The sequence below is a fragment of the Pteropus medius genome, unplaced genomic scaffold (genome assembly GCF_902729225.1).
Source record: "Pteropus medius unplaced genomic scaffold, Ma_sr-lr_union100, whole genome shotgun sequence".
Classification (NCBI taxonomy): domain Eukaryota; kingdom Metazoa; phylum Chordata; class Mammalia; order Chiroptera; family Pteropodidae; genus Pteropus; species Pteropus medius.
The window spans coordinates 2,645,693-2,670,924 of record NW_024352149.1 but is presented as its reverse complement, the minus strand read 5'-3'; the positions used below and the strand labels follow the sequence as shown (position 1 = coordinate 2,670,924).

Below are 25,232 nucleotides of genomic sequence, written 5' to 3'. Positions count from 1 at the left end.
AGTCTCTATACTTAATGCCTCATTGATTAGTAACGAATGGTTCATGAGCTGACATCAATCCTTGGACCACACTGTGAATAGCACTTTTGTAGAGAAAGATTTTCCCAAATGTAGACATAACTCAGTACATTGGAAGGATCATGAGGAGATTCATGATAAAGAACTTTTAACATCTGATAAGACTTCATCATGTGCTAAATATTGGACAAAGTGTTTCACATGGATTACCTCATTTCATTCTCATACAATGCTAAGAGGTTCATAACATTTCCATCCATATTTTATAGGTGGAGAAACTGAGGCTTAGAAAGTTTAGGTAACCAATTCCTATTTCATGTTGTCTTACAGGATTAGATAAATGAGAGATGAGATGGGCTCCTACATTGGTAGTAGAATTTGAAGGAAGAAAAAGACCTAGGGCAGTCATCCCTTATCCATGGTTTTACTTTCTGTGGTTTTAGTTACTCACAGTCAACTACAGCCCCAAAATATTAAGTGCAAACTCCAGAAATAAGCAATTCATGTTTTAAGTTGCTTGCTCTCCTGAGTAGCATGATGAAATGTTGCCTGTCCAGGATGCGAATCACCCCTTTGTCCAGCCTATCCACACTGTATATGTTACTTAAATGTTACTCACATAGCAGCCATCTCAGTTATCAGATCAACTAGTATCACAGTTGTGTTTAAGTAACCCTTATTTTATTGTTATAATTGTTTTATTATATTATTATTTTATTATTCATAATTGTTGTTAGTCTCTTGCTGTGCCTAATTTATGAACTAAACTTTATTATAGGTATATATGTATAGGAAAAAAAGTACTGTACATATAGAATTTGGTGCTATCCATGCTTTCAGACATTTACTGGGGGTGTGAGAATGTATAAGGGTGGCTACTATACTTTTCCACAAGTAATTACCCTCACTGGCCCTCCCTTCTTTCACATCGAAATGAAATCGTCATTGATACATGAAAATGGTCTCTTGAAGGTTTAGGAAATAGCTTTCACACTTGTATGGGTGTACGCAGTGTTTGTTAGTAGATACCTTTGCTCTACATTTCTGCTAAGAGAGGAGAATATTCACAAGATGGCAGATGATGCACAAGCTCAGGATTCCGGATGTGGGTTGGGGGATAGAGGTGAGGAACGGATGGGAAAATAAGGATAAGTGATCTCACCTTGACTTCCTTTGCAGGCAGTTTCAGTTCTTTGATAACGCCCTTCATTATTCCTCTTTTGACTTGACACCTTCTCATTCTCTCCTCCACTTTAGTTACTTTTCTTTTGAAATACCACAGGGCTAGAATGAAGGTTTCTGTTTGAATTCTAGTAGTACAAGGTGAAGGGATCCCCTCATCCTCTCTCTGACTTTCAATGGGCTGAGTGACCTCGAAGTGGCTGTTCCAGATAATAAAATGAAGAGAACTACATTTTGTGTCATTTTGTGTCATGTCTACTATATTCACGGTGGAATGGCAGTAACTAATTTTAAAACTAAAAATAAATTCATTGGGACCACTATATTAATTCTTGGTTTGTCAACACCTCCACTGTATGTGTGTGTTAACATATATGTGTGCATGTGTGTGTGCATATCTATTTGTGTTTCTGTCACTTTAATCTAAGACTTCTAGAACCAAAGAAGCTTCACAAATATAGTCTAGGTGCTTTCTAGAATGATCTTTGAGAAACAAACAAATCTAATCATATAATATCCCTGCTTAAAATCTGAGTAGTACCTCACATAAAAATAAAATACAAACCCCTTAATTAACAGAATGTTAAGGTTCCTCTGGATCTCAGCCACGCTTGTCCTAGTATTCTGTACCTCGCACACTCCAACTGAAGTGAATGCCTTGCTCTCGTTTGAAAGCTTTGTCCCCTCTTTTGCTGATTCCTCTTCAATCTCCTTCTTTACCTGTGTACCTTCGACTCATCCTTTAAATCTCATTTTAGATGTCACTTCTGCTTGAGCAGACTCTCCCTTGATGTGACCTATTGCCCCTTCTCTGGGCGATGCCTGTATTCCTTTCCTTTCAGTCTTTGCAACTCTCTGTAGCTATTGTGTATTCAGTGGCCAGTCTTACCCACCTTTGTAATTGCCTTGAGGGCAGAGGCCTTGCCTATACTTTTTAGCACTGTGTCTGCAGCAGCAAGCAAAATGCCTAACTCATACTAGATTCTTAGCGAATAAATGTCGAATGAATAAAGCCAATCTGAATTATTATTCAAAAATCTGCTATAACCTCTGTAAAACTTCCCACAGTTGATGTCACCTGATTTAAATTACATTATTCTATATTTCTTCAACCTTTGTAAATATGATTAGCATCGTAATTTATAGAATTTTGTGCTTGTTTACATATATTTTTGAAAATATTGTTTTTATTATGCTTTTTTCCTTTCCTTGATTAGATGATAATCTCTGGAGTATTTTTAAAGAATTATAGTTTTATTATAAGGTACACACAATTACTTGAACTCATAACACAAATCAAATTGCTTTATTCCCTAGACTGTAATTATTTTAATTGAATGTAAACAGGTTTTTAAAAATGTTTTGGAACAATTTAAAAAATGAATACTATTGTATTTCTGTTTTTTACTATTGATTTGCTTATTAAATTATTTTCACTGATACAGTACAAAAGTAACACTCATGTAGCTCCTGTCAAGTTATAATTGGTGGAATTAGAAATAATATTTCCTGTTGTTAATATAAGAATTTATTAAGTAGAAAAAATTAGTATTCAAGCTTGGCTTGTGAAATTTTGTAGAGACTAGAACAGTGGTTTTGTGGGAAGAGAAGAATAATTTTGGGAAGAATTGCTCTATATAAACATTGAGGGGAGGGGAGGGAATAAAGTTTTCTGTATATTTGTCAGGAATACTTAAGACATGTAGCTTTCTGTTACGTGTCCACCCTCATCGTCCACGTTATGCAGTTCTATTTCCAAATCTCAGATAGGAAAAGGAACTCTAATGAGGAAACAGATGGAGCAGCAGAAGCTATGAGAGGCCATGTGCCTCACAGAGAGGTCAGCACTGCCTGAGGCTGGTCAACTCCCAGCGCAGCAGAATTCACTCCAGACACTTGGGGTGAGCAGGTGGCTGCAGGTCATCTCTGGTCAAGCACAGTCTACACCACTGTCACCATCAACAACAATAAAAGAAAAAACCCACCCAGGTATCAGGCAAGCCGCTGGCTCCCTGTTTTCAAGTGTGTTTTCCAGGGAATTCACCAACACGATATCCTCATTAAAAAAATCCCAATACAACTAAACAGCAAGATCTTAAACAAAAATTTGTTTAAGATCGTAAACAAAACTTTAGCAATTAACACTTCAGAATATATTCACCTAGTAATTCTAGTTGAATATTTCCTCTATCACATCTGGTTCTCCTTGATCTTATGACCTCTTGGACGTAACACAACTCTAATTTCTGGAAAGGGAGTTAGCTACAGTGAGAGGAAGAGACTTGACCAATGGCAAATGGGATTTAGGGGTCCACCCCACTGAACCTTATGACTTCAAATTGTTTATAGTCATAGATGGAGCTTTACACCTATGACAGGCTTCTTTGTGTTTGTGGGCAAAAAAGGCGGGATGTCATACTTTCTCTGCTTCTAGCACTGTCATATGATACTTGTTTTTATTAATTGAGAGTGATTTTTAAAAAAAAAGAAATGCAGGAGGGGGAGGGAGAGGGAGGTAGACGGGGTAAAAGGTGTCAAATATGTGGTGACAGAAAGAAATCTAACACACAGTATAAATATATATATGCCTTACTGTTAAAGTGTACAGCTGAAATTTATTGGATTTCGTTAACCATCACCATAAAAAATAATTAATTTAAAAAAAGAAATGCAAATAAATGCTTTATAAGATTCATTTCATACACTTTTAAAAATTGTGGATTTTTTGTTCAGATCACATGCACATACACACATCTTACATAATATTAAACCTTGAGGAGAAACACACTTCGAGCTTAAACTTTATATCAAAAGTAATTATTTTCTTCAAGTTATCTCATTTTGATTTAAATATATAGTCACAGGCAAAATTTCTTGAAAGCCTAACTGGTTTTATTTTTACCCTTCTTTTCAATATGACAAATTATGTAGTTCAGGTCTTCAAATTGCTGTAGATGTAGTTACGATATAAATGTGAATAACTCTAAATAGTTAAACTAGTTCGAGCTTTTCTAAATGGACTGAGCATATAGAAAGATAAATAAGTCTATGTTTCTCCTTTAGTCAATTTGACTGGCCATCATATTCAGTGATGGTGAGGAGAAAAAGACTTGCAAGAAAAATGTTCAAGTCATTTACCACAAGGAAGCAGAGCTGAATGGCCTTATTATAGTAGGCTTACAATACTGGGGACTTCCCGTGGTCTTAGGCTAATAGTTCCTAGGCTAGGAATTGTGCCTCCATCCCCATCTCCTGCCACAGTTCTCTTAATGCTGCAGCGTACTGACTCTGAATTTCTTGAATGAGTCGTGTTCTTTCCTGTATTTAGATAATCTATCAGGAAACTTCTATAGCAATCCCTTCCTCTCTCTTCATCTGAATGATTCTTTGGATCGCAGATCAGACATCACATTCTTAGGAAAGACATTGCTAATCACCCCTGTCCCACCCACACTCACATACGTACATATACACCAGACTAAGTTGAACCCCCATCTCCTCCTCCATATAGTACTGTTTGTAATTCTTGTTCACAGTAGTGTTTGTAATTCTTGTTCACTGTCTGTTTTCACCCACAAGTCTGTAACAGTGTGAAAGATGGCATAAGATGGCAGAAGATGGCATATCTCATTCTTAAGTGAATTCTGAGTATAGTAGAGCATCTCACACAAGGTGAGTGCTAGGTAAATGCTGAAGGAATAAAGGAAGGAAGGAAGGAAGGAAGGAAGGAAGGAAGGAAGGAAGGAAGGAAGGAAGGAAGGAAGGAAGGAAGGAAGGAAGGAAGGAAGGAAGGAAGGAAGGAAGGAAGGAAGGAAAGAATAAATGGCATTCTAAAAAATGCTCTTATAACATTTACTTTTGAAAACATGCCTTTGTAAATTCTTTCTCTGTCCCTATGAGACATAAATTTTCTCTCAGCCTTTCGCTAGTTTTATAATAAAGAAATTTCTTTCTCGGGGACCTGGGAGCCATCCCTATGAAATGTAATCATCAAGAGTCATAGCAAACCCCTATCCCCCAGTTTCTGTGGGAAGGCGGGGGTCTAACTTAGATAAGTGACAATTATCGAACACAAATGGCTTCATCACATTGACCAAGCTCCCCTCAATATCCCCTAGCATTTTCTGACTAGCATACCCCAGCATTTAAAAACTTTCCTACCTTTTGTTTCAGCAGATTGATTATAGTGTCTGGTCTATTGGCATAGTCTTGAATAAAGTCTTCTTTGCCATTTAACTCTGTCTGGTGCAATTTTTCTTTGATACCCTCTCAGGAAGGGATCACAGCTACTCACATGAAGCTTAGCCTGATGCACGTGTACGCCTCATTTAAATGGGAGCTACATCACTCATGGCAGATGTGAATGTGCTAGAAGATGATCAAATTTAAAAAATTCAAACCCACTGAATAAAATATCAGTGAATTCCCGTTTAGTGAGCAGGAGGATTATTTTATTTTGGAGAGTGAGATTGTTTTCTTTTAATGGTGTTATTTTGAAATAGCATTGGAGTGGGGGGCATCTGGTCACTTCTAAGCAATGTAAATTTGAACAATGTCCAGGAGCAAAATCTGTGATTGTCATGTTTCTGAGCTAAATCAATGTTCTACCCCATGTGATGCAGCTTATATAATAGTCTTGATTGCAACCTTGAAACCTTGCAGAGCTCTAATTGTGAAGGAAGGCCCTGAGTGCCTGAGTCTTATTTTCTTCTGGTTTGGATGGAAACTGATGGGTTTTGTGGTCTAGTTGTAAAGAGCATTGGGCTTGAGAGCCAGACTGCCTGGATCCATATCCTGGCTCCACCTAGATCCCAGAACATCTTCTGACTCAGTAAAAGTGAGTAGCACAGGATCTGATGACTAGTAAATGCTCCGTACCCATTAGTTCCTGTAATAGTTGGTATCATCATCTTCATTCATCACTCTCACTACTGTGAAAAACAAATGGGATATTATGATTTCACGACTTTCTACTCTCCACCCCCTCAAAAAAAAAATCATTGATGGGTAGCAATGCTGGCTTGAAATAGATGTTAGCCTTGCTGAATTGCTTTATTCATGCCTAACTCTGAGCTCTATTTGTGAGATGTTTGTCTTTCTCTCTCCCCACCCCGACCCTTTATTTTATTTTTAGTGATGGATGGGCAGACAGAGATGAAGTCATTGAAGGTTATGAGGTGGAAGCCAACGGGGGAATCACAATAAAGCTGCAGTCTCCAGAGGTCAGGTCATTTGATGATTATTTCCTGAAACTAAGGCTGGAAACTAATACAAGGAATCCCTGGTTCCCTGAGTTCTGGCAACATCGGTTCCAGTGCCGCCTACCAGGACACCTTCTGGAAAATCCCAACTTTAAAAGAATCTGCACAGGTAACTTGTGTTCACAAAATTACAACTCAGAGATTCAGCCTCATTGCAACTTGTTGAATGAGAGTAGAGGATGCCAAGGCTGGAGATGCAAAGGCTAAATTGCCATTGTATTTAAAATATAGCTGGAATGAGGAGGGAGTGTGTATTGCCTCAAGGAGCCATGTTTCTTTGTTCTGGAAACACTACTTTGGTCTCTGATGGAGCAAGTGTTAAGAAGAGAAAAAATCAGTAAAAGAAAAGTGAACCAAGAATTCAGGTATCTAGTATTTAAGCCAGAGGGAAGAGATTTTATTGCAGGCATGCTTAAGAGATGTAGCCACAGACCTAACTAAGCAGGACTGGATTGATCCTTTTTTCTTCTTTATGACTTGCTTCAGTATGCAAGTCAGGAGAAGATGAGTTAATGTCACCCAGGGCCACATCACCAACCACCAACATGGTTGTATAGCGGGCACAGGTGGCAAGAAACTCCATCCTCTCATCTGTAAATAGGAATGCCAGTTCCCAGTGGATCAGATGCTTCCCATGCATTGCTGACTGGCACATTGTTGCAGGTCTTTCAGGGACATGGTGAACTCCACAGGATGTCCTCTCCATCCCCGCCCTACCCTGGAAACTACTATAACTCAGACTTACTGCTGACTTTTATGAGTATTATCATTGCTGCCTAGAGACATTGCTGTACTCAGTCATTTCTCAGTATCGTTCATGCTGCCAAGATAGATCATCTTCGGTCTATCATGGTACCATTCAAAACTAGTTGTCTGCACTGCGTTGATAACAGCACGGCAGACAGGCATGAAGGACTCTATCCATGACCAAGTTTATATTATAGCACAGTTGTATGACATATATTTCCTGTAACTAGGCTGAGCAGATATTATTTAGAAAAGTCTAGGATCCACTTATTCATATAACACTTGTAAAAAACACCAATATAACAACAACAACAGCAAAAGGACAGAGAAGTACATAATCCAAGATTCTTGACCTAGAGAAATTTGCTGTCTCTTCAGGCAAATCAAAACACATCATATATATGATATAGATAAATAATAACCAGAGAGTGAATTTTTATAAGGTAAAAAGATTTCTAGTTTTAATAATATTCACACTTTGACGTTAGAAGATTATTTATATACCAATATATTAGAGTGCAGTGATATATATCTGACTTGGTAAGGTTCAGTAAAGTTCACAGAGAAATTGCCTGGTGTGGATCTATTTTCAAGCAATCAAGAGTTTTAGAACTTCCTCAGTACGGGTTCTTGGGAGGCTAAGAGTCACAAAGATGGGAATAGAGGTGCCAAATAGGTACCCATCTCTGTCACAGGTGAATCCTACTGACTTCTCCTTTCTCTCAAGTAATAGACCAAAAGAAATTAAAAACTCTAATGAAGCAATACAGCACCTAGCGATTTTGCCTCATTTGTGAAATAAAGACATTGAGGGTAGAGGGGCAGCAGTTTCTTTGCGTACCTATAGTTAATGGCTGCAGTGGGGTTAGAATATGCACCTCCTAAATACCATGACCGCTTTTGGACTTAGCGTTTAGTGATCTTTTTTATTGTTCTCTAGTTATTTCCTAATGAGTTTTTTTTTTTTCCTTCAACTATAAGATCCTTGAAGATAGAGAACTCTCACAACCCTCATAGAACCCTGTACAACGTGAATCTCTGGGCTCTCGGTCGTTTCTTAGTAGTGAAATATTCAGTGAATTTATTATATCCTTTTAATGTAGGGAGTCCATGAGTTTTACTGTTTTTACAATAAAAGGTAAGGGCTATTACTTTGTAAGTAAAATATATTTTATTCACTCAACATTCAGCAAAATTTATTGAGCATCTACTATGTGTGAGGCTTTATTCTAAGAGATGGAAATATGGCAGAAAACACAGGAGAAAAAGAACTGTTATCAATAACCTTACATTCCAGTGCAGGGAAATAGTAAACAAAAAATAAATTAAGCAAAATATATTAAGCAAATAATTAGTCCTAAGAGCATCAGAGAAAGTAAAGAATGGAGATAAAAAATAATGGGATAGAGGAATTGCAGTTTAAAAGAGAATGGCCAGAGAAAACCTCACTGAGAAGGTGATATCTGATTTGAGGTATGGGGCGTGGGGTACGGGGGGTGCTATGAGAGAGTGATCCATGCAAACACTGGGGGAGGGTGTTCCCAGCAGAGGGAATAGCGAATAAAGAGAGGTGCCAGCCTGCCTGGCTTAGTGAAAGAACAGCGAGGAGTCCAGCCTGGCTGGGGCAGCGAGTATGTAGTGGGTAAATCAGAGAGGCACACAGGGGTGCTGATCGGGCAGGACTTAACTGGTCTTTGTGAGGACTCTAGCTTTGTTCTGAGTGAGGTCTAAACCACTGGGAAGTTCGAGCACATGGAGATATGATTGCCTTACTTTTTCTGAATAGCATCACGCTTGATACAGATTTTAAGCTTTGACAGAAGGGGAAAGGCAGAAGGAAGCAGAGAAGTGGGAAGGCCACTGTAATAGTGCAGACGAGAGTGTGGTGGGTGGGGCCAAGGTGGTCACAGCCCAGATGGAGGGAGGTGATTGGATTCTGATTATATTTTGAATACGAGGGGATTTGCTGACAGAATTGTCAAGAATGACTCTGGTCTGAGCAACTGGAAAGATGGTATCACCATTTACTGAGATGAAGACAGTCGGGGAAAAATCAAAGCTAGATTTTGGACAAGTCAAGTTTGAGATGCCAATTAGTGATGCCACTATTTATGTTGCTCTGTCATTGTGGTTCATTAGAAAAATTTATAATTCTGCGAAACAGAATTGAATGTCTTTATGTCAGAATTGCCAGGAAAATATTTTGTGACCCGAGTTCTCAAACAAAAGTAAGAACCCTGTGGCCACGTATAATAATGTTGCATGTCACAGTTACATGCAAATGTCAAGGTTAAAGTAAACTTGGTTGATGTTCACAGCAGGAAATAACAATTTGCAAATTTATGAATCGTTATATTATGCTTGACTCCCAAAGCTATTTTAAGAGCTTCTTATGTGATTACAACTCTTAATAAACATGTTTATGCTTGTATATCATTCTGGAGTCAAGTTCAGCAAATATTTTTCTTTGTTCTTAGTTCTAAGGAAGGCAGAAGGCTTATTTAACTTTTTAAAATTTATTTAGAACTAATTCATAAAACGTATTGATCTTTTCTGCTGCAAAAATCCCAACATTTTACCTTTAGCAATATTTGTCCATGCTATCTATGTGTGTATACATTCATGTAAGCTTACCTTGCTCTTTGATGTTAATCAATGTATTTTTGTGAAATTGGCTTCAATGTTATTGGAGAACAATATAAACTTTCACTTTATGTATTGTTCTTATCTAGTTGAGATTCTTGAATATAAATAACTTGTAGCCTTCAAAAGAATATGCAGACAAATTTATGAAAATTAGTGTGAGGAAGTAGAATTAATCTTTCTGTACTATTGATAGCTACTGTTTCTGTCACTCATTTTATCTCTTCTAATTGGGTCTATAGGTGTTTTGGAAAATTTTCACATGGCAGTTAGTTTCCATAGAAACTTTATTGAGCTTAATCTCAGATGTCACTATTTAAATAGAGAGTTCATGTGCACTAGATTGTGAGTTTGAATATTAAGGGTCCTGAACCCAGGCTGAATAATTTGGGAATCACTGTGGCTAATTAAAAAGTATTTCATGCAAAGTCTACATCACTGCTTAATTAGTTGAGAATATCAAGGGATTGGAGATATGTTGGAAAAGCACTAACTGGAACATCAAAGCCTAACTTCTAAAACATTAATCATTGCAAGGACAGTGGAAAGAGTAGGTATAAAGCAAATCAAAGTCACTCTCTTTCAGCAAATGTCTTAGTTGCTTGCAGCATTTGTGTTATGTTTGCAATGGCAGAGTTTTTTATCATTCTTGATGAGAATTGCTAGAAATATTCCATGAACTGAGAGAGTATTGCCTTCGAAATCACGACCGCTGAGTCCCACACTGGTTCACTGGGGATCTGCCACATGACTGGGCGGACCTCACTTAACCTCTGAGGTTCAATTTCTGCAATTGGAACATGATGATTACTACTTTACACAGGTGTTGTGAGAGTCGAATGAAATGATACAAATAAAATACTTTGCAACCTGTAAATCCTTACATACCTATAAAGTGTTATTATTAGTGTCACGCCTTACCAGAGAGTAAATAAGGCATGACATGAGTCATCTCATTGAAATTGATAATTTTTGAAATTATAAATTTAACATAACTATAGTTCAAGATGTGAAATTTAGAAAAAACAAGTCCACGACCCTTAATCAATCACCGCTATACAATGCCATTATAGATAATTTCTTTTATTGTTTTTTTCTTTGTAGGCTTTTATATTTTTTCTGATTATTAAAGCAATGCATACTTACTATGCTTTGTCATATGCAAACTGGAAATATAGAAAAACATAATAAAGATGCAGAGCATTTTGAAGGTGCCCTTATGTAACCACTGATAATCACTGTTAATTTTTTAATATGCTTCTACTAAATACACTGTTAAATTTTTGGTGTATTTTTATCTTTCTTTATATAGTTTTAACTCATGTAGTTAGTATTTTATTTATTGCTTTTAAAAATAAATATTGCCTTTTTCTTTTAAATTTATAAATTTCTCTTTGTCATTAAATTCTTTCATTCTTAGAAAAGCTGTATAACATTGTGCAAACAGATAAGCTATTATTTATTTAACAGTATTCATTCTTCCTACACATTTAGGCTATTTTCAGTTCTTCACAAATCAAAAATAAAGCTACTGTGATGTAATAACAATCCTTCTTCCTAAATCTTTTTTTTTTTTTTTTTTGCATTTCAGATAATTTTCTTAAGATATATTTCCAGAAGATGAATAACTCGGTCAAAAGATATAAACATTTCTGACGCTTTTAAAAATAAAGAGTTCCAAAAGGCAACTCTTACCAGCACTGCATGAAATTCTGCACTTTTTTCATTATGTTTTCATAGTTACAATCATAGTGTACATATATTCTGCATCTTATTTTCACTTAGGATTACACTACTTTTTTGATGTTCCTGCGTGGCCCTTGTAACACTATTTTAATAGTTCCATAATATTCTACTCAATGAAAATATTATATTTACTTATCTATTCTTACACTTTTGCTGGACATTTAGGTTGCTTCCAATTTCCTTCTTGTTGGATATTTAGGTTGCTTCCAACTTCCTTCTTGTAGAAAAACACTGAACATAGTACAGAGAGTTTTCACGGTTGTTTTTGTTACTATTTTTGGGTTGTTCCCTCGCTATGGACTCCTGATTTTGGGTCTCTTGAAAACATCATTATCTTACAATGTGACAGTATTAAGGTTTTCTGTGGCTAAAAGTCTTATCTATTATCTATATGAGCTTACTAGGTTTACTCTATTTTCACCAGCCTTTTTCACAATCCAGTGAATTTACAGCCATAATTTTACTTTCTTCCCTTATTTTTTGTACCAAGTGGGAACAGATGGGCACAATGCTTTTTAAATCTAGTATATATAAGTATTTCATTATTATTCAAGACATAATAAAAGAATTTGAATAGTATTTGCAGTGTTTGTCAAAAGCTCAGGCCTTGTAAGATAAAATCAACTAGTCTGATAAGACAAAATTTCAAGGCTTCGAAGCATGAGTACTCTTGCCCCAGTAGCTTAGAGACTATCATTTACAGTGTTTAGATTGGTACTAATTTTTATAATATGTTTGATTCATTATTAGGTTTCAAACTTTATGGACTTTCCATTTAGAATTATTATGTAAGGTTAAGTAAGATTGGTCCATTATCAATTGATCCAAATTGTCTTTCTATAAACTGATATGTTCCAATTTATTTCAGCCTATTAGGTCTTAGGTATCACTTCCCTTTGCCTTTGGAAGTTTGGCCCAAATGCCAATATGCAGTCCTGGAGAATATTATTTGCCTTCAACCAAGAAGTTAGTACTATTAATTAGAATTTGTGGAAGACTTCACAGTTTTCTACCCCTCCCTGTATCCATGCTCTTCGAAATATGACTTTCAAGCTCCTCCCATTAAAAGGTAGAGTTTTGTTCTCCACCTCTTGAATCTGGATTGACATTAAAGCTTATTAGTTCCAAGTCTAGGCCTCAAGAGGTTTCACCTACTGCCATTCCCTTTCCTGGAATTTTTGCAGTATAGTGACTTTTCATTGGCTGAGTTATGTGGCAGTCTCCCATTGGCTGAACAGTTACTGGGCAAAGAGGAATCTTTTCCTCCCTCTGCTGAGGTCTTGAAGTATCAATTCTTGTTGAAGATGCAAGGTACCATCTCTTCATGTTGGGGTCAGTAGTGTGCCACTGAATGACATGTGTGTGAGAGTTTTCTCCTTAAGCCTTCCAACTCCATTTTAAATGGTGGTTTTGTTTATTAATTTTCACTTCTCACCAGGACTATAGTTTTGCATTTCATGTCTTGTACACATTTGCTGCTGGGGAAGCTCATATGAAGTAAAATAATAATTTCAGCCATCATAAAAAGTTACAGTTTTTTTATGATGGGTATGACCAAATATACTTGGAGTCTGGCCCATTTGTACTTTTTTATTTTATTTTTCATAGTTTTATTGAGATAGAATTGCCATATAGTAAACTGTACACATTTAAAATGCACAATTTGATAAATTTTGGTGTATATATGCCCATAAAGCCATCATTACAATCAAGATAATGAGCGTATCACTCTCCAGATTCCTCTGTCACACTGAAAACTCCCTCCTACACTCCTCACTCCTTCCCATCCCCATCTACAGGCATCCATTTATTGGTTTTCTGTCACTATAGTTAATTTGCAATTTCTACACTTTAATATCAGTGAAACTGTACACTGTTTTTTCCCTCTGCCTTCTTTTACTCAGCATAATTATTTTGAGATTCAACATTGTATTGTATATATCAATGTTTATTCCTTTTAATTGCTAAGTAGTGTTCTATTATATGGATATACCACAATTTGTTTATCCATTCACCTGGTGATAGGCATTTGAGTTGTTTCCAATTTTTGGTTATTACAAACGAAGCTGCTGTGAACATCCATGTGCAAGTTTTTGTGTAGAAATATGCTTTCATTTCTTTTGAGTCTGGTCCTGGGAATGGAATGGCTGGATTTTATGGCAGGTGTATGTTTAATTTCTCTTTTTTATTTACCCCTTGGTCTTATTTACTGTGGAGATAAATGATTGGGAAATCATCATCACAAAAGAATCAAACACTGAAAAGATAAATGGCTTGTTAGAGTTCAAGAAGCAGTGAGACTTCTGAACTACTTGAAGAGTATGTTCCATCATTCCCTTGTTTCTGCTGTTTGGAGGTGACAGTTAAAGAGAATGGGATCATTTATATCCATTTATGAACCAAGTCTTGGGTTATAATAGTTTTTAAACATGATTTTTTATTTGATACTATGAAATCGAGGTTGCCAGGTCTCTGAACAACTTTTTGAGTTTGTTTCTTAGCAGTAAATTCTCTAGTGGCTGTTTTTCCTGAAAACCAACCTCATACCCCAAGTTGTAATATACATTTGTGCTCTGATGACTGGGGCACCAGTTACACTTACAATATAGTTCCTGTGTCTCTAGACCATGGTAGTGTACTTAGGGCCTTATACTTTATATCCAGCAGTTGTTTGCCTAACCTCACACCAAATAGCTGTGTGAGGTAGTGTTGAATATGCTATCGTAATCGCCTGGGCCTATGCCACTATTTAAACTCTCTCTGGAGCGTCACTGGCTGGTAAACAACATAAAGTCCCAAATCCTTATAGAAGTTTGCTGGGCATCCATAGGTACTACATGAGGACAAGTATTTTAAATTTGTTAGAAATGTCAATAAATGAGATCCATAGGCACTTGCATCAGATAGACTTCCATCTAATGCTTCAATCAACCAAACACTATTATCCAATCCATTTGGATAAATTAATAGCCCAAACCCTAGAATGATATCAATAAGAATCGTGTTTTTAGGGCGTTAAATCTCAAACATGGCTTATTAAAATCATCAAGAAAGCTTTTAAAAAAAGTATTCCTCTGTATCTATCTGGATCCCTCACTACTTGAATCAGAATCTCTGAGATGGGGCCAAATATTCATATTAAGGACAGAAAGAAATTCATACTTAAATTTTATGCATTCTTTAGCTCTCTTTTTCTCTTTTGATTTTCAAAATTTGGAACCATCTATTACTGTCCAAGTTGAGATCTTTCCAAGGTTTTGGCTCTGGCTGTGGCAGCTGTGGTAGCTAATGAGAATTTAGTAATATCTAATGCTGAATCAATTTCTTCTGTTTGTTTTATTTGTTTATTGGTTGACTGTTTTGCATTTGAAACATTGGCATTCCAAAACCAATAAATCATGGCCAAACACTAAGTTACTCTCTGTCCAGATTTGGTAATTACTAGATATAATAAATTTCTGTTGCTGCCACCACAAATTATCACAAAGGGAGTGGCTTAAATCAGCAGACATTTATTAATGTTAATGTATAGTTCTGTAGGCTGGAACTCTGACAGTCTCATTGGGCTAAAATCAAAATGTTAGCAGAGCCATATTATGTTTATGAAGGTTCTGGAAGAGAATCTATTTCCTAACACTTAGAAGGCCACCCCCGTTTCTTGGTTTTGGTTCCTTTTCTCCTTATTCAAAGCCAACATTGTTGCATGACTCAGGCCCTTTTTTCATCGTCACATTCTCTCTCTGACCACAAACGGGGAAAGTTCTTCATTTTCAAGGACTCGTGATTAAACAGGCCATCCAGAAGCCAAGGATAGTTTTACCATCTTAAGCGAAGATTAATCACACATGCAAAGTCCTTTTTGTTATGTAACTGAACTTATCCACAGGTTCCAGGCTTTAGGACAGGGCATCTTTGATGGCCCATTATTCTACCTACCACAGTAGATGTCTAGACAGAGCAAGGGATTCAATTCTCTAACCCATTTCTACTGGTGACTTCTTTAGCTCTTTCTTTTGCAGCAATCCTGCCTCTGTTAACAGTGACCAAAAGAACAGGACGTAACTCTTTAGGAACAGATTTTAAAAACCAATTTTATTGTATTTCTGTGAAAAGTAAAACATCTAGGCAGTTGAGGACGTGTGCCACTGCCTGACCAAATAGTGTCTGAATGCATGGAGAGCCTCCTTTTTCCAATCCTCATTTTCTGGTTCTCCATTGCTAAGGTTGTTCTTCTACACCCTCAAATTGAGAACATCATAAACTCTATGCTCTTACCACAGAGAAACGATTAATTTTCTGGATAAATTAATTTCCTGTAAAGCCACAATTAGATAAATGTCCTTTGTCCTTCATCTCTTTGTCCCTCATTTCTCAATTCATTCCGTGTAAATTACTTTCTATCTTTCTCCATAGACACAGCAAAGACACCAGATGTTCTCGAGAGCCTGGCTATACATTAGAACTAGAACCTGGGCGTCCTGGTGAATCATAGTTTGTACTCTTTCAATAGTATTTCGTTGCATCCATATGTAAATTACTGAGTGAATCTGAGGTGGTCTCTAAGAAAAGATACAGATCATTTGATTCTGCAAAGGCCTGGAGAGGCATAAATAGTGAGCACCTGACTATTTGTCAGGTGCTGCCCACACTCAGCCCTACTCACCTGGTATTTTGTCCTTGCACCCAGGAAAAATAGTACAGCTGCACTAGCTCAACTTCAAATCCCAGGTTTCAAATTTTAAATTATTTCAGGGCTTGCTGAGCAATATAAAATTCTTTCTTTCTTTCTTTCTTTTTTTCCTTCATGGTCATCTTCTAAAGCTATAGTCAAGAACAGCACAAACACTGCCAAAGACTTTCAATTTAACCAAGTGTATTTGAGTCTAATGCCCTTGTGCCTGTATGTTGTGTTTTTTTTTTTCTGCATTCCACATCGCATTTGGATGTTCAGTTTAGATAATCTTTAGTTCTGAGGTCTGACAACAAGGCTGGCTCTTAGTAAGTGCGAGAAGATCCAGAGTTACTTTTTGGGCAAAGTAAACTTCCCTTCAAGATTTTTTGGAGTGCCTCGTTTTAGCACTCCATATTTTTTAAAATTTCCTCAAGTGTAAAATAGAAATCAAGAAATACAAATGGAAATAAGAATATGAATCAGTTAGGATAGAGTAGGTTATGCTACAGGAACTGATGACCACAAGATTCTAGTACTGTCGAACTACAGACTTAGTTCTGGCTTATGTTCTACTTCCACTGTTTTCTGTGCCTCTTCTCCGGGTCATCTCATTCCAGAACCAGGCTGACAGTGAAGCCCCTCTCTGGAACACTGTCCATGATTACAGAGGAAAAAGAGAGTGTGGCAAATCAAGTGCCGACTCTTAGAGTTTACACCAGGATGTGACACTCATTACTTCTGATAATATTTTGTTGGCAAAAGAAAGTAACATAGGCCTGGCCTGATGCTATTGAGTGTGGTGTCATCCTCTGCCAGGAAAGGAAGCAAATATTTCGTGAACAACAATAGAGGCTACCACGCTTTTTCTTTCTGATTGAAATTATTTAGATACATGTCATTTCTTCATGAAAATACATTCATCCACTCTCCCAAGAAGACACCATAAGAAGCCCATCTAATCATCAGGGTCAGAGTTGGTAGATTGTGTGATGCTTAATCATGCTGAACATGCCTCCTCTTCTGCCGTAGTTTCACATGTGAAAGTGAGAAGTTAGCTGTCCCCTGTGCACCCAATGTGTAATGGGAGCACAATGAAAGGATTGCAAAAATTATCCTTTAGAAAAGATAAAGATTTAGAGACACACAGCAATGATTGGTCCATAGAAATTCTGAAGTGCCTTTGGGAAGATATTGCAAGTGCCCTTTCCTGGTATTGGGAAATGTCCCCTAAGTGGGCTCTGACATATCCTCTGGGAGAAGCTCCCAGGCTGCTGTTCTCCACGGCCCTTGCATCCAACCTCAGGAGGATTCCTCCATTCCTATCATTCTACTTGGTTTCTTCTGATGGGGCATCAAAGATAGTCTTCTTTGGGGGCTGAGCAACTTTCTCATTCTGCTTCCAGGCCATAAAGTTTGGAGCACAGGAACCACTTTAACTCTTCAGTAGTCTAGGCTGGTAGCTTTTTTTTTTTTTCCCTAGTAAAACTTTTTTAGAAAAGCATAGCTTCCTTGTTAACTAGCTTATTTATCACAAGTGCCAATAGCCATGCCTAAAATTCTTATTTAGAGAAGCTTCACATTCCAGACTTAATTTTAGGACCCTTGACTGTAAGAGACTTCTAATGAAAAGCTGTAGTCCTGCTCTCTTCTTTTTCAGCAATTGTCTTCATCTGAAAGATTTATGGGTGGCAAAGTAATTCTTTCAGAGATTCTATTACCAGAATATGAATTTTGATTTGGTCCTTGCCATTAAGCAGAGTTTTCATTTGTCCTTTGTAGCATAAAGACCTTCTCAGTTTTATCTTTGAACGGTTGGAAATGAGAATAGATTTCATCTCTGCACATTTAATTTTCTTGCCTCCTTGCCAACTCATTTGATAAAATATCTGCCTTCCAAATTATACAGGTGACAATGTTTCTGAATGTTTTGCCACTGCATAATAATGAATTTATATCATTTTAGGCCCTGGTCTCGGTTTCCTTGCTATCTGCTGCTGCCTGTTTCTACAAGCTTCGCAATTTGTGGTTTATTGTTTTTGTTGTTGTAACATCCCCCTACTTTTAGGTAGGTTTCCATTTTGGTCAGAATAGGCTAAGATATGCAGTTATAAGAAAAGACCCCTAACTTAATGTCTTATAACAAGAAATAATTATTTCTCGTTCAGGCTACCTGTCCATTATGCATTAACAGACTCTACTCTACGTCTTCTGCACTCTGAGAGCCAGTCTGTTAGAACAACTTTTATCTGGAACATTGATAACTATGGCAAAGGAACAGCATGACCAATATGATCTAGATTTAAAGCTTCTGCTAAAATTTATATGTGTTACTTTACTAACTTTTCATTGAACAAAGTCAGTCTTTTGGTCCAGCCTGTTATCAATGGAGAAAGGAAATATAATGCATCCCAAGGGATAGACATCTAATATTTGTGAGCAATGATATAATCCATCAAACTACTAAATCAAAATTAGCACATAGCCATTTATTCATGATAGCATGCCTTATGTGCATATAGTATATAGTTTAAGTTTTTGGAGTTTTTAACTTACTTAAACCTTTATTTGGCAGAATTACTGTGTCAAAATGCCTTGGAAAATTTTTGCTGAAATGGAGTTCCAACCAGAAGGGTTTGTCAACAAAATGCCTTTATTTTCTAACCAAAGTAAGATTAACTTAATAGTCAGGTATGACTATACTGACTTTTCATGTTTCTGCTAGTGAGGTCTTTGTTTAAAGACTTTGGAACTGGAGCTTACTTCCATCTTAAGAAGGACCAGAGAAAGGGGTTCGTGCAGTTAGCGCTGTAAACTTCTCTCTGCTGAGGGGTCCTGCCTCCCAGGTTTAACCTAAGATGATTGACACTCATGAGCAGTTAGGATTTTCTTTCTCATGTGGGTCATGATAGGTCACTATTATCTCTTAACAAACAGATACTTCCTGCAAAATAACAAGTGTGCATGAATTCTTATGACAGTACAAAGGTCATTGAATATCTCAGACTTATATTTCCCCTCTTTAAAAGGGACTTATTTATATCATATCCTAGGAATAAAATGGCCTCAGCCTGGCTTCACCATTTCTCAGTGACAGTTTTCTAAGACTGTATGTTCAGGGGGTAAGGAGACATTGTCGTGTAGCAAATGGCTAAGAATCCCCCCTTCTCTGCTCCAACCCCCTTCACAGGAGTATACAAAGGTCCCTGCCACACTATTATTAGGCATTTTGCTTTTTAAAATTTCTAAAATAACATGAAATTTGGCATTATTTAAATTTTTATCATTCTTATTCTCATGGAGTTTGAGTATTTTCTCAGCTTTATATTCTGTGACTTCTTTTTTATGTCGTTTGTCAGAGTGTTCTTTCTCAAAATTAAGACTATTTACTTTCAAAATTCTTATGAAATTTGTACTTTCTCAGTTTAAAATCTTTGTACAATAAGGGAAATCAGTTCTAGCCTTTGAATCCATAAACCATGTCATGAGTGACTTGTTCAGTTTGCAGGTAAGCTTAGGTCATGAGATCATAAGTTTTAAACTCTAAAGTGATGTGAACAAATTAGAAAAGTGGTCGTATAACTCTTAGAACAGACTTATTGAAAAAAAATGTAAGCAAAAGTTAAGCTGTATTTTTGAGGACATACCTAGGTATCACAATTTTTAACAAAGTGATATGCATAAATAATAAAAATATGAACAAAAAAGGCATAAACTTCCAGTTATAAAATAAATAAGTCATGGGAATGTTATGTACAGCATGGTAACTAAATGTCAGTAATTCTACATTGTATATTTGAAAGTTACTGAGAGAGTAGATCTTACAAGTTTTCATCGCACAAAAAAATAATAAATAATATATAAATTAGGATGTAGAATGTAGAAACTATGCAAAAGTCCTCTAAGTATTTAGCATAGCCCATATAAAGACTATGAAAAATTATACATAAGACTAGACTAACTAAAGGGTTATGTATATCTATCTTTATGAGTTTTATGAATCAATCCAATAATTATTTAAGGCAATACAAAAAATTCCAACAATATGACTTTTTTGTTAAATGAACAGAAAACACATATTCCAAGAAGTTAGCTATAGTATAATAAAAGGCGATTTACATGCGCCTTTATTTTTTTAAATGAATATTTTTTAGAAAAGTTTTAGATTTATGGAAAAATTGTGAGAATAGTACAGAGTCCATATGCCCCATGATCAGTTTCCCTATTAATATGCTACATCAGTGTATATTATATTTGTTACAATTAATGAACTAAATTGACATATTATTATTAACTAAACATTTTAATCAGATTTTTAAAATTTTAATCTAATATATTTCTTTCTCAGCACATCATCCAATGGATACCCCATTATGTTTAGTCATCAGATCTCTCTAGGCTCCTCTTGGCTGTAATAGGACTTTTTAAAATATGGAAATTTTTGTAGAATAAGGCTAGGGAAAATTGAATTAAGTGAGTTGTGTTTAGAGAGTAAATACATGTCATGAGATTATGTTTTGTGGCTAGAAATGGGCAACAAATATGGCTTTGAAACACAGTGCCCCAAAGATACACATATACCAGCAGCTTATGACACTTCACTGAAAGGAAGCTCTTCCTGATATTGAGTTCTGAGATAACTCTCCTAGAACCATCATCATTAAGGGATTACTTTGTAATGTCCTAAACATTCTCCTTAACATCATTGTTATGGAAAATAAAAATGGCTGATTGGGGTCATTTCCTACAACACCTTTAAGGCAGGACAAGGTCATAATGGCTAACTGTATTTCAGGTAGAGGAGGAGGGGTGGCAGTGGAGTCAGTGCTGTGCAGCTGTGCGAGCTCATTGGATGACTGAGCACTTCCCCTAAATAGCTGCTCCTACAGGGCTCTTCTCAAAGCTTCCAAGGACAACCAGATAATTCAGTGGTGTCATGTCAATGGTTTCAGGTTGAATCCTTCTGACCCCACCTCACCCTAAAATTTCCTCAACTTCTCCTTTTAAGAGAAATCTTCATGTGGGGATTTAGAGTGGGAAGATTCTGGGTCAGGTAATTTGTCAGGCTGGATTTTGACAGGCAAGTATTTCAGGCATATTACAGATTGCTCTGTCTTTCCCTGCTTCACGCTATATTTATTCATTTGGGTTAGGGGTAGTTGTTCATAAAAATAAATCATATTTTATTTGGCCACATCTGTTTACTGTGAAAGGTTGACAAATGCTTGAAGCTGCTTTCTCTGTACAATTATTATATGCCAGAAACCAGATGGAATTTTCTGTAATAACAATTATTTATATTGCTCTCTAGATTTAAAATTCCTCCATGGACAGTGTTGCTAATTAAAGCATTGCTACAACTAAAATGAATGTGTGACCTCCTGTCCTCAGGCTCCTTTAAAATACTACACACACACACACACACACACACACACACCCCAAAACTCCTTCTTTCGCCTAGATCAGTACATGGGGGTTAGTAGACCCTTATTCAATTTCTGGCTTTACTCCTCAATATTTGTGGCTTTGGGAATTTTTTTTTATCATTTTGAGGGTTCAGCTATCTCATCTGTAGCATGAGGAGTATATACCAATGTTAAAGAGCAAAGATTAAAATTAAGTGAAATAAATTACAATGCTCTTACACAAATATTTAGATGTGATACTGTCTGAATGATATCATCTATCTCTTTAAATACCTGTAAATATATTTAAAACCATTTTACTTATCTAAACATGACATATATATCATAATCCTTAAATCATTGTGTCCTTTCCATGTTTTTCTTAAAGTTTAGCTGGTACTTCTGTCCTTTTCAATTCTCCATCTTTCCAGTTGGGTATATTCACAGGCTTCCAGAATATCAGCTCAGGAGAATTTTTATTGCTTCTTGAGAAATTAAGAATTCTATCCTAACCTTCATCTGATTTTTTACCTGAGGAAAAAGGAATCCATGACCCCAAAGGGGACAGTAGCTTGGGCCTCAGTTATCCTTCATCCCCAGTAGGTCAGATGAGGCTTGTGGATTGGGGAAACCTGACCTGATCATCTGTCAGTAAATGCCGTGTTGATGGTTTCAGTATGGACCCTCCTGACTCCATCTTACCTTGGACCATATGTTACCATCTGTTACCTGTAAGGTCTTTCAACTCTCCCTGAGGAGTCTGTATTTCCTGCAACGAATGTGAAACTTCCCTCTTAGAATGTTATTTTCTTAAAGATCGTGAATGCAAGATACATTTTTACATCCTCTCCCTCACCAAGCACATGACCAGATGAGTGTGTCATACTCTGAGTTGAAAGAATAGATGAGAATGAGATTGAGCATCATTCAGAGATTCCCTAACCCAAATCTCTCGCAGCCTCAAAGCTCTTATCACCTATTATAAATCCAGTGCTGTCTTGGGTGGAGGCCAAGGTGCTGCAGATTCCATAGTGGAGGAAAGGGCCATTGAGGGTTGAATGCATATGTTTTGTGGAGGACTGGGGCCCAGAGCAGTTAGGATTCTGGAATCTCTCTTTTTCTTGACTATGGAGAGAGGACATCATAAAGGCAGTGGCAAGAGTTTGGGTGCTTTGGAGGGAGTGATCAAAGATATATACAAATAGAGAGAGGCACCAAAAGTGAATCACTTCAAACTTAAACATAACTTTTAAATGATTTCTCTACAAATTATTTCTCAAGTTTTTCCAAGAGTTAATCCTGAGCATCTACCATGCCAATGTCAAGCAGGCTTTCTATTAGCTTCCGGGGAGAAAACAGTGCAGAACTACTTAAACTACAACGTGCAGACAGAAGCACCTTGAATGGCAGGAAGGATGGCTGTGTGGTTGTGACTGGTAGCCTGAGGGATGCGGTGCTTTCCTTCAAATCTGCCCATGGGAAGGGAAAACAGTGAAGATTCACGGTGCTCTGGTTTTCATTTTACCTGAAAAAAGGATGTCGTTGGTTGCCTTAGTTACAATCATTTGATTTAGTTTGGAAAACAATTTAAGAGATAGAGAGGTTTTCAGAATCTGTATGGTTTTTTTTTTTCTTTTTTTCATTTTTTGTTGCCTTTTATCTTTCTTTTGGACTTTACTTTTTTAGAGCAGTTTTATAATCACAGCAAAACTGAGAGGAAGGGACACAGATATCCCATGTGGGTAGGCCCTGTTCCCCACATACACAGCCTTCCCCATTATCAACATCCCCCACCAGGCTGGTACATTTGTTGTAACTGATAAGCCTACATTAACTCATTATCACCTAAAAGTCCATTGTTTACGTTAAGGCTCACTCTTCGTGTTGTACATTATGTAGGTCTGGACAAATGTATAATGACTTATATACACCATTATGGAATCGTGCGGAGTATTTTCACTACCCTCAAAATGTTCCATGTTCTGCCTGTTCATTCCTTCCTGCCTCCGGCCCCTGCAACCATTGATCTTTGTACCGTTTCCATAGGAATCCACGTACTTTTTAAAAAGTATTTACTAACAAAACAATGTTAAAATAATAACAAATCTATGGGAAATTTTATCAAATTTGTTTTCACTTCTTTTTTATATTATAAGCTTTATCTTATGCACAAAAAAATCCTACATGTTATAACAATATTGCTGATCCACTAAATTTTTTATTTTATCTTGGATTAAAAAAATATATTTTTTCTTCTTATCTCTGTTTCCCTTCTCTTACCCAGGTCTAAACACTACATGTCAGCTTGATGTTATCTCTACTCTACTATTTACTTTTATTTTACAACGCTGCTTTATTTAAAAACAGGACTTGATACATATATTCTGTAACAAGGGCAGGATCAGTCAACTATTTGAGGGTAAATGTAAGTAAGCATACCGAGTGTTCATTTTTTGCTATTATATCTCAAACACTACGTGAGTGTGTGTGATAACATATTATGGGGTATATAAAGGATTAATAAAATGATATCTATGCCCACAGAAGTGTATAGTCTTGTTGAGGTGATGGAACATATTTACATGATTCAATTAACTAACATTACCTAAACATATATAAAAGCAAGATAGGCTGAAATAATTACATGCTAAATTGTAAACTTCCCTGTCAGAACAGGGAAGCCCATGCTATAGAAAAAAAATAATGTGCTAACTGTGAAGTTTAGATTCATGTAGGAGAGCAAGTGCAGAGGGTCATGGATCCTTGATGCACAGGGGAAATATTCTCAGAAGACGAGCTGGTCAGGGCTGCCATGCTGGCAGAATTGAGGCAGCAACAAGGATGAATTTCAAGGAGCTGCTAGGAATATACTATCAGCTCTCCTGGGATGTTTGGTGAATTGTGTTCATTCTAGCACCCCCTTAGAACCATGTTCTACCCTAGCAATGGCTGTAACGGTTTTACCAGCCCAGAGAGAACTCACTAGCAGAGAAAGAATCAACCTTTTCAGAATAAGACATATCGTTTGTTTGTTTGTTTGTTTTTAATAAGTCTTTTTCTAGCTAAGGACGAATGGAGAGCAAGCAAGAAACAACGGAAAAAAGTAGTGTACAAACCAAAGAGCAGAGACTAGTTCATTATTTTTTTTGTGTATGTATCTGCATGATAAATTTAAACACCTGTTATAAGCAAGGGATATAATTAATTATTACCTGGATAAGTCCTTTCAAGACCCCATGCTTAGGAGATATACAGAAGAATTTCTATCTCTAGCATGTTGCTTACTAGTTATGGGGCCAGGGGCAAGGTCACTTTCTTCTGCTGTGGAATAATATCCTCTTCATAAGATTTAAAGGAGGTAAGCAGATACAAATAGATTTCAGTTGTATCCCATTTTCATTTAAAAGAAAGCTTTCTAAATGCAAATATATTTATTTTTGAAGATGACTTTGAGCTTGTGGTAAGTGGCAGTAAAAATATATAGTTAGATAGCAATTGCCTTTGAAGGGCGGCCTTAAAATCAGCTGGTTGGTTGAGAAATGAGCCTTCAGAGTGTGTGAT

The 25,232-nt window shown here is 36.6% G+C and overlaps 1 protein-coding gene across 4 annotated transcripts in view; it reads left to right on the top strand.

Annotated features, from left to right (window-relative positions):
• GRM1 (glutamate metabotropic receptor 1) overlaps nt 1-25,232 on the top strand; it is a 325,790-nt gene that overhangs the window by 222,824 nt on the left and 77,734 nt on the right. For all 4 annotated transcript variants that reach the window (XR_005649479.1, XR_005649480.1, XM_039846960.1 and 1 more), the window contains one exon: nt 6,335-6,570. Coding sequence is in view for 2 of the 4 variants with exons in the window: in XM_039846960.1 (XP_039702894.1) it covers nt 6,335-6,570 (236 nt within the window). In the remaining 2 variants the exon portion in view is untranslated. The remainder of the gene's footprint in view (nt 1-6,334; nt 6,571-25,232) is intronic.